Source organism: Pantherophis guttatus, chromosome 3 (assembly GCF_059756535.1).
Source record: "Pantherophis guttatus breed Tessera chromosome 3, ASM5975653v1, whole genome shotgun sequence".
Lineage (NCBI taxonomy): Eukaryota > Metazoa > Chordata > Lepidosauria > Squamata > Colubridae > Pantherophis > Pantherophis guttatus.
Window position 1 is genome coordinate 9,150,757 of NC_142065.1, and position 13,366 is coordinate 9,164,122.

At 45.7% G+C, this 13,366-nt stretch overlaps 1 protein-coding gene across 2 annotated transcripts in view; it reads left to right on the forward strand.

Moving 5' to 3' along the window:
• NKAIN4 (sodium/potassium transporting ATPase interacting 4) overlaps positions 1-671 on the forward strand; it is a 153,860-nt gene extending 153,189 nt beyond the window's left edge. For both annotated transcript variants that reach the window (XM_087889019.1, XM_087889020.1), the window contains one exon: positions 153-671. In XM_087889019.1, the coding sequence (XP_087745145.1) occupies positions 153-162 (10 nt within the window). In that variant the 3' untranslated portion in view covers positions 163-671. The remainder of the gene's footprint in view (positions 1-152) is intronic.
• The last annotated feature ends 12,695 nt before the right edge of the window (positions 672-13,366 follow it).

Sequence of the window (13,366 nt, forward strand, 5' to 3'; positions counted from 1 at the left end):
TTTACACATCCTTGGCACACATTAAGACCTTCCAGGAGATTATGATGTTGCATGAACATTTCTTGAATGGTGGCAAAGCGTGCAGATGGCTGGCTGTCTCTCACTCTGGGGTCCCCTCTTCTAAACTCTTTTGTGTTCACATTTTTTCCTAGGCCTGCGTAAGTGACAAGGATTCAGCCACCGGACAGGCAGGAAGTATCCATCCACAACTGAAACGCCAAATGTTCGGCCGGGTGATGTTGGCAGCCAAGGAATGGGAGATGCCTTCCACTTTAAAAGAGCACGCCTCCATGGGATCACTCACTATCCTCTACTTGGTGCTTCAGGCTTGCTGGCATCTGCTCAGACAATGCCTCATTAGTGGATTTCTAGGTTTTGTTATGAATGAATGAATATTTCCTTCTTTCTCTCTCCTCCCCACCCAAACCCTATCTTCACTCCGCTGGGACTATGAAGAGACCATTTGGAAAACACACATATTTGACTCTTTCCTTCTGTACGACAGTGAAATTGCATCGCCTCTGGATAATTGGGAGGCAGAAACTTTTGTTATTATCAGTGGACTAATTCTCACTCCCCTTCAACCCCCCCCCCACCTACCCTGAACAATCTCGACTTTGTCGTTTCTATTAATGGACAAACTGTTAATTAAAATTATCTGTATCTGGGAATTCTTGTACGTGTCGGTAGAAAACAGGACTTGGAACAGCCCAGTCCTTAAATTCCCCACTTGCTCTCTAACTATTCTTTACTTAGGACCAGGGGTGGGCTTCAAAAATTTTAGAAAGGGGTTCTCTGCTCGGTTGCTGGGTGGGCGTGGCTAGTTGGCCTCCTGCACCACGAGGGGGTTGTTTTTGCCCTCCCCGGGCTCCAGAGGCTTTTCTTGAGCCTCCAGGAAGGCGAAAATGGCCTCCCCAGGCTCTGGAGGCCCTCTGGAGGCCGGAAACAGGCCCATTTCCGGCCTTCCCAAACTTCCAGCAGGCCTGTTTTTCGCCCTCCCCGAGCCTCCGCGTGCACCCTGCCCTTACCTGCATCCAAAATGGGGCATGTGGGGACTCCTGGGAGAGGCGGGGTGGGGTTGGGTTGGGTGGGCAGGGCCATCCAGGAGTGGGATTTGAGGGTTCTCTGAACTGCACAGAATCTTAGCTCGAGGTTCTCCTTAACCAGAAGCCCATCCCTGCTTAGGACAATTAAAATTGGTTGGAAGCTTTGCCAGGTTCTAGGCAAGCAAAACAGTGCCAATTTTAGCTCCCAGCCATTGAGAAGGTGTCTTGACTTACTCATGATTTATTGCATTTTCATTTAAAAGAAATATGCCTTAGTTGAAATGTCTCAAAGGTGCTTTCTCAAAAGGCAACTGGACTTTCTTTTTTGATCCCTTGAAGACAGTGGTGGGTTCCTCCCGGTTTGGTCCGGTTCGGCCGAGCCGGTAGCGATGACGATATGACGTCACCGAACCGGTTCTCCCTCCCCGCCCTCCCACCCCCCCACCCCCCCACGTTATTCTTACCTTTTATTTGGTCCCACCCCCAATCTACTGCTGCCTCCTGAGTCCCAGCTGATGACTAGAGGGAAAAAAACTGTTTAAACTCTTGCCGCAGGGCTTCAAAGGGCCATCCTACAGCTGATCAGTGTTAAAAGCAAACAAATGAGTCGGGTCGTAAGTGCGAGGACTGGTCGTAAGTGCGAGGACCTTCCAGAAATGACTCTGACCAGCTAGCCACGCCCACCTAGTCACATGACCTCCAAGCCACACCCACAAAATAAGCCACGCCCACAAAACCGGTAGTAAAAAAAATTTAGAACCCACCCCTGCTTGAAGACATTTCGCTTCTCATCTAAGAAGCTTCATCGGTTCTGGCAGGCTGTTAGGGGAGACGGAGGGATCCTGTTTCTTGGCAGTCATCTGGTTGTTTGCGCTCTCTCTTTCTAGCTAATATAAACCGTGCAGCACAGCTGATTGTCGGAAATACCGGTTCAGACGAACTGGTAGCTTTTTTTTTAAACTACCGGTTCGCCCAAACCGGAGCAAATTGGTAGCATTTCACCCCGGTTCAAAATTACAGTGACACTGAAAAAGGGACTTATGACCATTTTTCACGCTTACGATCTTTGCAGCATCCCCAGGGTCACATGATTTACCTTCAGAGCAGTGGTGGGTTTCAAAAATTTTTACTACCGGTTCTGTGGGTGTGGCTTGGTGGGCGTGGCTTGGTGGGCGTGGCAGGAGAAAGATACTGTAAAATCTCCATTCCCACCCCACTCCAGGGGAAGATTACTGCAAAATCCCCATTTCCTCCCTTATCAGCTGGGACTCGGGAGGCAGAGAATAGATGGGGGCCAATCAGAATTTTTACTACCAGTTCTCTGAACTACTCAAAATTTCTGCTACCGGTTCTCCAGAACGGGTCAAAACCTGCTGAAACCCACCTCTGCTTCAGAGGCTTGGCTACTGACTCACGTTTATGACGTCGCAGCATCCCGGGGTCATGCAATCTCCTTTTGCGGCCTTCTGACAAGCAATGTCCATGGGGAAGCCAGATCCGCTTAACAACCGTGCGACTAATTTAAGAACTGCAGCAATTCGCTGAACAAAGGAGGCGAGGAAAGTTGCAAAATGGAGCATAGCATGTTCACTTAACAAATGTTTCACTTAGTTCCACATAAATTTTTAGCTCAATTGTGGTCATAAGTTGAGGACTACCTGTATATCACACACACACACACCCCTAAAAACTAATCCTCAGATTGCTCTTCCTTTCTGGAACACAATTTCTGGCAACAAGAAGACCTCTAGGATTGGATGGGGCAAAGAAGAGAAATCTTCCCAATGGAATCTGAAAGGTGTTTTTTTTCAGGAGGCAAATTTACTTTCTTGTTTTTTTTCTTTTGAAGACGTTTCGCTTCTGATCCAAGAAGCTTCTTCAGCTCTGACTGGATGGTGAGGAACGGAAGGATTTATACTCCTTGCAGACAGCTGGTCATTTGCATCCTTTTAGAGTCTCCTTGAGGCCACCTGGAGGTTCATCTGTGTCCTCAGGGTCACCTGAGTGGTGCTCCTGGTTCCTGCAGACTTATTTTTTTTCTCTGGAAATCCATTCCTACTCCCACACCATTCCAAGGGTGTTCATCCCAAATTGTATAGCTAAAAGCAGGGGTGAAATCCAGCAGGTTCTGACAGGTTCAGTAGAACCGGTAGCAGAAATTTTGAGTAGTTCGGAGAACCGGCAAATATTACCTCTGGCTGGCCCCAGAGTGGGGAGGGAATGAAAATTTTGCAGTATCCTTCCCCTGCCAGGCCCACCAAGCCACGTCCACCAAGCCACACCATGCCCACCAAGCCACGCCCACAGAACCGGTAGTAAAAAAATTTGAATTTCCCCACTGGCGAAAAGTCTGTAGAGATTCTCCGTCATCCAGGTCATGGTTGTCCCAAAGGTGCTTTTTTTCAGGAGGCAATTGGTTTTTCTTGTTTTTTCTTTTGAAGACATTTTGCTTCTCATCCAAGAAGCTTCTTCAGCTCTGATGGGATGGTGGGGAATAGAAGGTTTTATGCTCCTTGCAGGCAGCTGATCATTTGCATTCTTTTTAGAGAGTTGTTGAGGCCACTTGGAGGTTTGTCTGTGTCCTCGGGGGTCACCTGAGTAGTGCAAATGGTTCCTGTAGTCTGCAATTTTTTTCCTCTGGAAATGCCTTCCTACTCCCACACCATTCAAAGGGTCTTCATTCAAAATTGTATAGCTAAAAGTCTCCAAGTGCTTCAACAACCTTCTAAAAGGATGCAAATGACCAGCTGTCTGCAAGGAATATAAATCCTTCTGTTACCCACCATCCAGTCAAAGCTGAAGAAGCTTCTTGGATGAGAAGCAAAACGTCTTCAAAAGAAAAAAAAAACAAGAAAGTCCAGTTGCCTCCTGAAAAAAAGCACTTTTGGGATGACTGAGAATCTCTATAGATGTATTAAGTATTTGTCAGGTTTCGATGTCATCTCAAATAAATTGCGCTCCCAAACAATTAATCTTTGCTGAAATATTCCATTTATTGAGTAGGACAGATCTGGCCCTGACTTCGTCGTAGCCGATACTAACCCTCTGACCCCCAAACCCTTCCCTTTCCGTTCCCCAATTCTCATCTTCTCATTGGCCATCTTCCAAGTCAGTCTCCCCAGCTTCTGACCTCACCCCGTCCCATCTCCTAGGGGATATTATCTACAGAGAAAATAAGTAGTTGAAAAGGCAAGCCTCGTCTTTTTACGGCAGCATCAGAATGCTGACAGTATTCTCATTAATCACACAGCATTGGGTGCAGTGATTCAGAGCAGAATTGTAGAACAGCCTGTGTGTGTGTGTGTGTGTGTGTGTGTGTGTGTGTGTGTGTGTGTGTATTTACGAGCACAACCACAAAACCGCTCCTTCAGTCTCAGCACTGGCTTTTATATTTCAAGAGAATTCCTGAACGATGGGATGCTTGATTTGTCCTGCAGCCAAGAATTACAAACTGGACCCAGTTAACTTTGGGAACTAGGTAATTGCCAAAACTTCAGCCAAAGCGCTAATGGGAAGGATGATGGGCCCTTTGGCTTGTTTGGAACTAAATAGAAATATTTTGTTTTTGGGGATGTATGTTTTGGATCCTGGCCAAGGAAACGGATCGTTGCGAATTGCAAAGTGCAAGCTGGGTTTCATTGTAAGAGAGGTTGAAGAGAGCGGGGGAACTCGCTTTTCCTGGGTCCCTGAGCGCCCCCCCCCCCGCTAAGCACACGGAAAAATTGGCCGTAGGGTTTCTCTCCGCAGTGAGGCAGGAAACATGACAATTGTAGTGTAAAGGTGACGGTCAGTTTCTGGACTGATAAAAGATTCAGGAGACTATTGGGCAAGGCGTCAACTAGAAAAAATAGAATGGAAGGGACCTTGGAGGTCTTCTAGTCCAAGACAGACCTTAAAACAATCCCAGTCAAATGGTTGTCCAGTCTGTCCTTGAAAAACTCCGGTGATGGAGCATCCACAACTCTGGGAGGAAAGCTGTTCCGTTCATTGCTCTCACTTCATGACAATTTCTCCTAGGTTGGATCTCTCTTTGACAAGTTTCCATCCATTACTTCTCGTCCTGCCCTCTGGTGCTTTTGGAGAATAAGTCAATCCCCTCTTCTCTGTGACAGCCCCTCAGGTACTGGAAGACAGCTATCCTGCCCCCACACCCCCAGTCCTTCTCTTCAGTAAGTTAGATATACCTAGGTCTCTCAAACTAGAGTTGAACGTTCTCCATACAATTTAACCTCCAGTCCCCTAATCATCTTTGTTGCTCTTCTCTGCACACTTTCCAGGCTTTCCACATTATAGAATAGAATAGAATAGAATAACAGAGTTTAGAAGGGACCTTGGAGGTCTTCTAGTCCAACCCCCTGCTTAGGCAGGAATCCCTACATCACTTCAGACAAATGGTTATCCAATGTCTTTTTAAAAACTTCCGGTGTTGGAACATTCAGAACTTCTGGAGGCAAGTTGTTCCACTGATTAATTGTTCTAACTGTCAAGAATTTTCTCTTTATTTCTAAGTTGCTTCTCTCCTTGATTAATTTCCAGCCATTGCTTCTTGTCCTGCCCTCAAGGTGCTTTGGAGAATAGCTTGACTCCCTCTTCTTTGGGGCAGCCCCTGAGATATTGGAAGACTGCTATCATGTCTCCCCTAGTCCTTCTTTTCATTAAACTAGACATACCCAGTTCCTGCAACCATTCTTCATATGTTTTAGCCTCCAGTCCCCTAATCATCTTATCTGCTCTTCTCTGCACTCTTTCTAGAGTCTCCACATCTATTTTACATCATGGCAACCAAAACTGAATGCAGTATTCTAAGTATGGCATTATAAAGTGGTATGAACACTTCATAGGATCTTGATTCTATCCTTCTGTTTATGCAGCCTAGAACTGTGTTGGCTTTTTTGGCAGCTGCTGCACATGGCTGGCTCATGTTTAAATGGTTGTCCACTAGGACTCCAAGATCCCCCTCACAGTTACTACTATTGAGCAAGGTACCACATATACGGTACCTGTGCATTTTATTTTTCTTGCCTAAATGTAGAACCTTCCATTTTTTTTATTAAAAAGTTTTATAGGAAACACAAACATTTTCTCCCCCCCACCCTTCCCCCCTCAACCCCACCCACCCCCCTGCCTCCCACCCCCCTTCCCCTCCTTCCCCCCCTACCCCCCTCCCTAGACTTCCCAGAACAAGCACAGGGTATAGCATTCACAAACATAAAGCTAAAATATGCTAACAAATTATTGCATTCATATTCTCCCTAAGTCTTTAACTCCTTATAACTCAAAAAACTATAAACATAAACTAGTTAAAAATTATTTCATTCATAAGCTATATGTATCTTCTTGTTCGGATACTTTTTTTGTATATAGTCAATCCATCGTCTCCATTCCGATATATATCTTTCATTTGAATGGTCTTTAAGGTATGATGAAATTTTTGCCATCTCTGCCAAATGCACAACTTTTAGTGTCCATTCCTCAATGGTGGGTGGATCTTCCTTCCTTCATTTTTCACCCTTGAATTTCATTTTGTTAGATAGCATCTTCTATGTATCGTGGTGACGAAAAGTGGATGCAGTACAGGTAGTTCTAGATTTACAACAGTTCATTTAGTGACCATTCAAAGTTACAACGGCACGGAAGAAAGTGACTTATGACCATTTTTCTACATTTATGACCATTGCAGCATCCCCATGGTGACGTGATCAAAATTCAGATGCTTGGCAAGTGGTTTGTATTTATGACCGTTGCAGTGTCCCGGGGGTCACGTAATCAGCTTTTGCGACCTTCTGACAAGCAAAACATGGGGAATGTAGATTCACTTAACAACTGGGTTACTAACTTAACAGATGCAATGATTCACTTAACAACGTTGGAAAGAAAAGTTGTAAAAAAGGGGCAAAATTCACTTAACAAATGTTTCACCTAGCAACATACATTTGGGGCTCAATTGTGGTCGTAACTCAAGGATTACCCATACTGTCTCTTATCCATGAAAATTCTCTGTTATCTACGGAAATTCGCTGTTATCCATGAAAAAAGCTGCCACCTCTCTAGATTATAGGAAAAATGCTAGAAAGACTATCAGAGAATTTTCACTCTTGCGTCTTGCCTCGATTTTATACATTAATCCCAAATGGGAAATAGTTCAGGGCTTGAATTTTTGTAACACCACCCAAGCTTGTCGTCTTTATAAAACTTGCTACAAGGAACTGTTTGAGAATCGTGCTTGGAAAATTTTCTCATTTGGTTTTAGCAGCTGCCAAAATGCTTAACAGAAAAGATATTTAAAACAGCTCTTTAAGTGATGAAAAAAAAATGAGCAAAAGAATAATTTCTGGCTTCATGCCTCTGTAATGTGAGTTTCCTCTATCTATAGCTAGTTGTTGTTGTTAGTTGCGAAGTCGTGTCCGACCCATCGCGACCCCATGGACAACGTTCCTCCAGACCTTCCTGTCCTCTACCATCCTCCGGAGTTCATTTAAGCTCACACCTACTGCTTCAGTGACTCCATCCAGCCACCTCGTTCTCTGTCGTCCCCTTCTTCTTTTGCCCTCAATCTTTCCCAGCATTAGGCTCTTCTCCAGTGAATCCTTCCTTCTCATTAGGTGGCCAAAATATTTGAGTTTCCTCTTCAGGATCTGGCCTTCTAAAGAGCAGTCAAGGTTGATCTCCTCTAGGACTGACCAGTTGGATCGCCTTGCAGTCCAAGGGACTTGCAGGAGTCTTCTCCAGCACCAGAGTTCAAAGGCCTCAATTCTATCTAATAGGTAGATATCTATTAATTTTATCTATTAATATCTATTAATATTATCTGGCTTGTTTAAATGTTCCCTCTCTCGCTATCGTGGGGTGTAACTAGTGATGTCCTCCGGCATCTGTCTTAGGACCTCTGCTTTTAAATATATTTATTACATGATCTGGAATCGGGTGCAGCTTAATGGAACAGTGACGCTTGTTGATGGTACTAAATTATTCAGAGCGGTTAAAACAATAACGGGTTGCAAAGAGCTCCAAAAGGATTTCGAGCGCATTTAAAGGCGTGGGTGTCAAAATTGCAGATGTCGTTCAAAGCGAGGTGTAAAGGGATGCACATTAGTGTCAAATAAAAATTTTAAAAAATAAAATAAATCCCATCTGCAGCTGCGTAAGTTAATGGGGATGGGAGCTAGGCAGTGGCTGATGAGAACAGAAATCTCGGAGTAACGGTAAACAGTTCAATGAAGGTGTCGATACATTTTGCATCCATTGGGGGGGGGGAAAAGCCCATGGCAAGTTAGGGATAATAAGAAACGGTGCTGAAAATAGAGATGTCAATAGGATAATGCCCTTATATAAATCAATGGTGCAACCGCATTTTGGAATATTATGTGCAGTTCCGGTCACCGCGCCTCGAAGGGGATCTGCAGGTAGTCCTCGACTTAACAACCATCATTAAGCCCACCATTTCGGCCGTAAGCAGTGATGCTCATAAAGCAGATCACCACACAACTATGAGCAATTTTATGACGGGTTTCTTTTTTTTTTTTTGCAGCCGTCGTAAAGCGATTGTTGCAATCCTTAAGTGAACCCATTGTTGTTGGGGTGGGATGGAAAATGGAAGTAAAAGTCCATTTCTAGCCAAAAATAAATAAATAATAAATCATGGCTTTCTGATGGGAGGGTGCTTCAACAGTTGTAAATATGGGTCAGCGCACAAAATGTGGTCATATGACCCGGGGGGAACGTTGTAATTTTGAATATGGATCATAAGTCTCTTTTTCAGGGTCCAGAGAATGACTGTCCCAAAGTCACCCACCCAGCCAGCTTTCATGTATACGGTGGGACTAGAACTCACCGTCTCCTGGTGATTGGCCCCCAGTCCCTTCAGCTGGCTTTCATGCCTGGGACTAGAACTCACCATCTCCTGGTGATGGGCCCCATGTCCCCCCAGTTGGCTTTCATGCCTGGGACTAGAACTCACCGTCTCCTGGTGATGGGCCCCATGTCCCCCCAGCTGGCTTTCATGCCTGGGACTAGAACTCACCATCTCCTGGTGATTGGCCCCATGTCCCCCAGCTGGCTTTCATGCCTGGGACTAGAACTCACCCTCTCCTGGTGATTGGCCCCATGTCCCCCAGCTGGCTTTCATGCCTGGGACTAGAACTCACCCTCTCCTGGTGATTGGCCCCAAGTCCCCCCCCCCAGCTGGCTTTCATGCCTGGGACTAGAATTTACAACTGGAACAAACTTTTTTAATTCCCCTCCCAAGGGGGTTCATTGGTAGAGGTTCTGACCGTAGGAAGATTTGCTATTCTTAATTGTGGGCAATTTGCAATTTTGATGACTTGTAAACAACATTCGGGGGCGCTATGGCTCAGCGGTTAAAGACACTGAGCTTGTCTGCTGGAGAGCTGACAGCCCGGGTTCAAGACCCGAGCTCTACGCAATGGAGTGAGCTCCTGTTTCTGCTCCAGCTCCTGCCCACCTAGCAGTTCGAAACATGCAAATGCAAATAGATTAATAGGTACCACTTTGGTGGGAAGGAAACAGTGTTCCGTGCGCCTGTGCGGTGCATAGCCATGATGACCCCATGACCATGGAAGCATCTTCAGACAATGTTGGCTCTCTCGGCTAAGAGATGAGCACTGTGCTCTAGAGTCAGACATGATTGACAGGGAAACCTGTAAGTTTTAAACAGCATTCAGAGCACTCTTCAAAATGCAGAGGGAGGTTGCACGTTTACCATTTAAAGGCTGTGCAGGTGCTGCTACAAATTTAGAGCAATTGTGTATTGTAACAGCTTTCCTGAGCGGCATTCAATTGCGGGGTGGGAGGACGAGGACACGAGCTTTTTCTTCCATCGAGTATTATTAGCTAGTGGATTCTGCCCTCCAGTGGAAAAGACTGAATATATATATTTTTCCCCAAAGATATTTGCACACCGTCTCTCTCCAACTCAACTGCTGCACCAAGAATTACCATTAAGGGGGGAGGGGGGGGAGAGTCTGTATGTAAGATATATAAAAGGAGGCCAAACAACTGCAAGTGTTTCATGGGGTATGATAAAGAGTCAAAGATGGTGACTGTGATGGTGTCTCACACACACACACACACACACACACACACACACACACAGAGTCAGGCACAAAGAGTCAGGGCTATATGATAAATTCCAGTTAAGATTTATTGCTCAATATACGGAGGTCAGCACTAAATTGGTGCTAGAAAAGGATCAGCAGAATTCAAAGGGGGTTGGACTTTGAGCATTTGTGGAGATGTAATGATTCTAGGCTAAGTCCTCTCTTGACTCTGCCCCAAGTTAAGGAGAAATTTTCAGATACTGGGAACAATTAATCAGTGGAATAGCTTTTTTGATCCCCAGAGTTGTAAGTGTTCCATCACTGGAAGTTTTCAAAAACAGACTAGACAGCCACTTGACTGGGATGGAATAAGATCTCCTCCCTTGGGCAGGGGGTTGGACTAGAAGACCTCTGGGGTCCAACCCAACCCTATGATTCATATGAGAAACGTCCTACTAAATGTCTGCAAATAATGAATTGGATTAATGAATACAGGTAGTCCTCAATTTGCAACAGTTCATTTAGTGACCGTTCAAATAATAATAATAATAATAATAATAATTTTATTTCTATACCGCCCTTCTCCCGAAGGACTCAGGGCGGTGTACAGCCTATTTAAAAACACAAAAAACACGACAACAATTTAAAATTTAAAATCATTAAATAATTAGGCTCCAATTAAAATCCCAGAAATTTAAAATACCCCAATTTAAAACGTTATGTTAGTAACCCTGCCTGGCGGAACAACAGGGTCTTCAGAGCGCAGCGAAACACCCGGAGGTCGGAAATCTTTCGTATTTCGGGGGGCAGTTCATTCCACAGGGCTGGAGCTCCCACAGAGAAGGCCCTCCCCCTGGGTGTCGCCAGCCGACATAACTTGGCTGATGGCACCCGGAGGAGACCCTCTCTGTGGGAGCGGACTGGTCGGTGGGAGGCTATTGGTGGCAGAAGTCGGTCCCGAAGGTACCCGGGTCCTATGCCATGGAGCGCTTTAAAGGTGGTAACCAACACCTTGAATCGCACCCGGAAGACCACTGGGAGCCAGTGCAGCTCGCGCAGGAGGGGTGTCACGTGGGCGCAACGGGTTGCACCCATAACCACCCGCGCGGCCGCATTCTGGACCAGTTGGAGCCTCCGAGTGCTCTTCAAGGGGAGCCCCATGTAGAGAGCATTACAATAGTCCAACCGGGAGGTGACAAGGGCGTGAGTGACCGTGCGCAAGGCATCCCGATCCAGAAAGGGCTGCAACTGGCGAATCAGGCGAACCTGATAAAAAGGCCCCCCTGGCCACGGCCGTCATGTGCTCTTCTAAAGACAGCCGTGCGTCCAGGAGGACACCCAGATTGCGAGCCCTCTCTGTGGGGGGCAAAGATTCACCCCCAATAGTCAGCGATGGCACCTGCTGACTATATCGGGGCGCCGGAAGCCACAGCCACTCGGTCTTGGAGGGGTTGAGTCTGAGCCTGTTCCTCCCCATCCAGGCCCGCACGGCCTCCAGGCAGCGGGACATCACATCAAGGGCATCGTTGGGGTGGTCTGGGGTGGAGATGTACAGCTGAGTATCATCAGCGTACAGATGACACTTCACCCCAAAACCACGGATGATCTCACCCAGCGGCTTCACATAAATGTTGAACAGGAGAGGCGAGAGGACCGACCCTTGCGGCACTCCCCATGCGAGATGCCTCGAGGTCGACCTCTGTCCCCCTGCCAACACAAACTGCGAGCGGTCGGAGAGGAAGGAGGAGAACCACCGCAAAACGGTTACAACAGCACTGAAAAAAGTGACTCCTGACTGTTTTTCACACTTACGACCACTGCAGTATCCCCATAATCATATGATCAAAATGTGGATGCTTGGCAAATGGACTCATATTTATGATGGTTGCAGTATCCCAGGGTCATGTGATCACTTTTGGGGAACCTTCTTACAATCAAGAGTCAATGGGGAAGCTGGCTTCACTTAACAACCATGTTCCTCGCTTAACAACTGCAGTGATTCACTTAGCAATTGTGGCACCAAAGGTTGTAACATGGGGCATAAGTCACTGAACAAGTGTTTCACTTAGCAGCAGGGCTCAGTTGTGATCGTAAGTCGAGGACTACCTGCAATGAATTGGTGGGGTTGGACTAGAAGACCTCGAAGGTCCCTTCCAGCACTATATTTCTATCTTCTCTTCTCCTACACTCTGGTTTTTATACAAGTCGCCCGTAACACACCATCTGCTCTCTTGACTTGTTTTGACTAGAACCTATAGCTATACTTGTCCTATCATTGTAAATATAACTGAGAACTATTGAATTTTTTTAATGTCTACTGCAGGTAAGATACCCAGAGCCCCATTTACAGAATATGTGTGATGTGGGCTAAAGTAAACTTCTCTCAAGTTCACACTTTAACTGACAACTCAGTTCTCTTCTCTGAGTCGAAGTGATAATTGCAATAAATCCAATGAGAACACTGCAGTTAGGTAGCTGGAAACTCTGTTTACTAGTCACCATAAAGACACACACAAAAAAAACACCTCTCCTACTGGCCATCTATTTTTAGTGGTAGATTCAAAGCTGGACAACTGAAGTGGTTGTGAAAATAAGGTCTCTTAAGACCTCCTCAAGACGGGCCTGGTAGCTCAGCAGACTAAAAGCATTGTGATTAACACCAGCTGTCTGCAATTACTGTAAGTTCGAATCTCACCAGGCTCAAGGTTGACTCAGCCTTCCATCCTTTCTAAGGTAGGTAAATTGAGGACCCGGTTTGTGGGGGCAATAAGCTGACTTTGTATAAATATATACAAAAGGATGAAGGCTATTGCTTAACGCATTGTGAGCCGCCCTGAGTCTCCGGAGAAGGGCGGCATATAAATCAAATTAAAAAAAAAAAAAAAAAGCCGTCTGATCAATCTTCTCGGAAACTGCTATGTTTACACAATACGCTCAAATTGCTCGCCAGGCAATCCATTCCCCAGTTTCATATAAAGACATTAAGCAAGCTCACCAGAGGTTGGATTGGTACAGGGTGCTAAGCAACCGAAGAACAAATAAGCTCTAAACCAAGGTTAAAACAACCCAGCGTGTTGAACAAATGCGACCGCTTGGTTTTCAATTGGCTTTGCTGAGGGAGTGCAAGCAAGAATTGTGTTACTTGAACGCGTAAATACTTTTACAGATTGAAAATCTCTGTGTGGATCACAAGCTTGAGTAATTTTTGCAAGGCTGCACTCTAACCACTGTAATCCTCCACTTACAACAGTTCATTTAGTGACT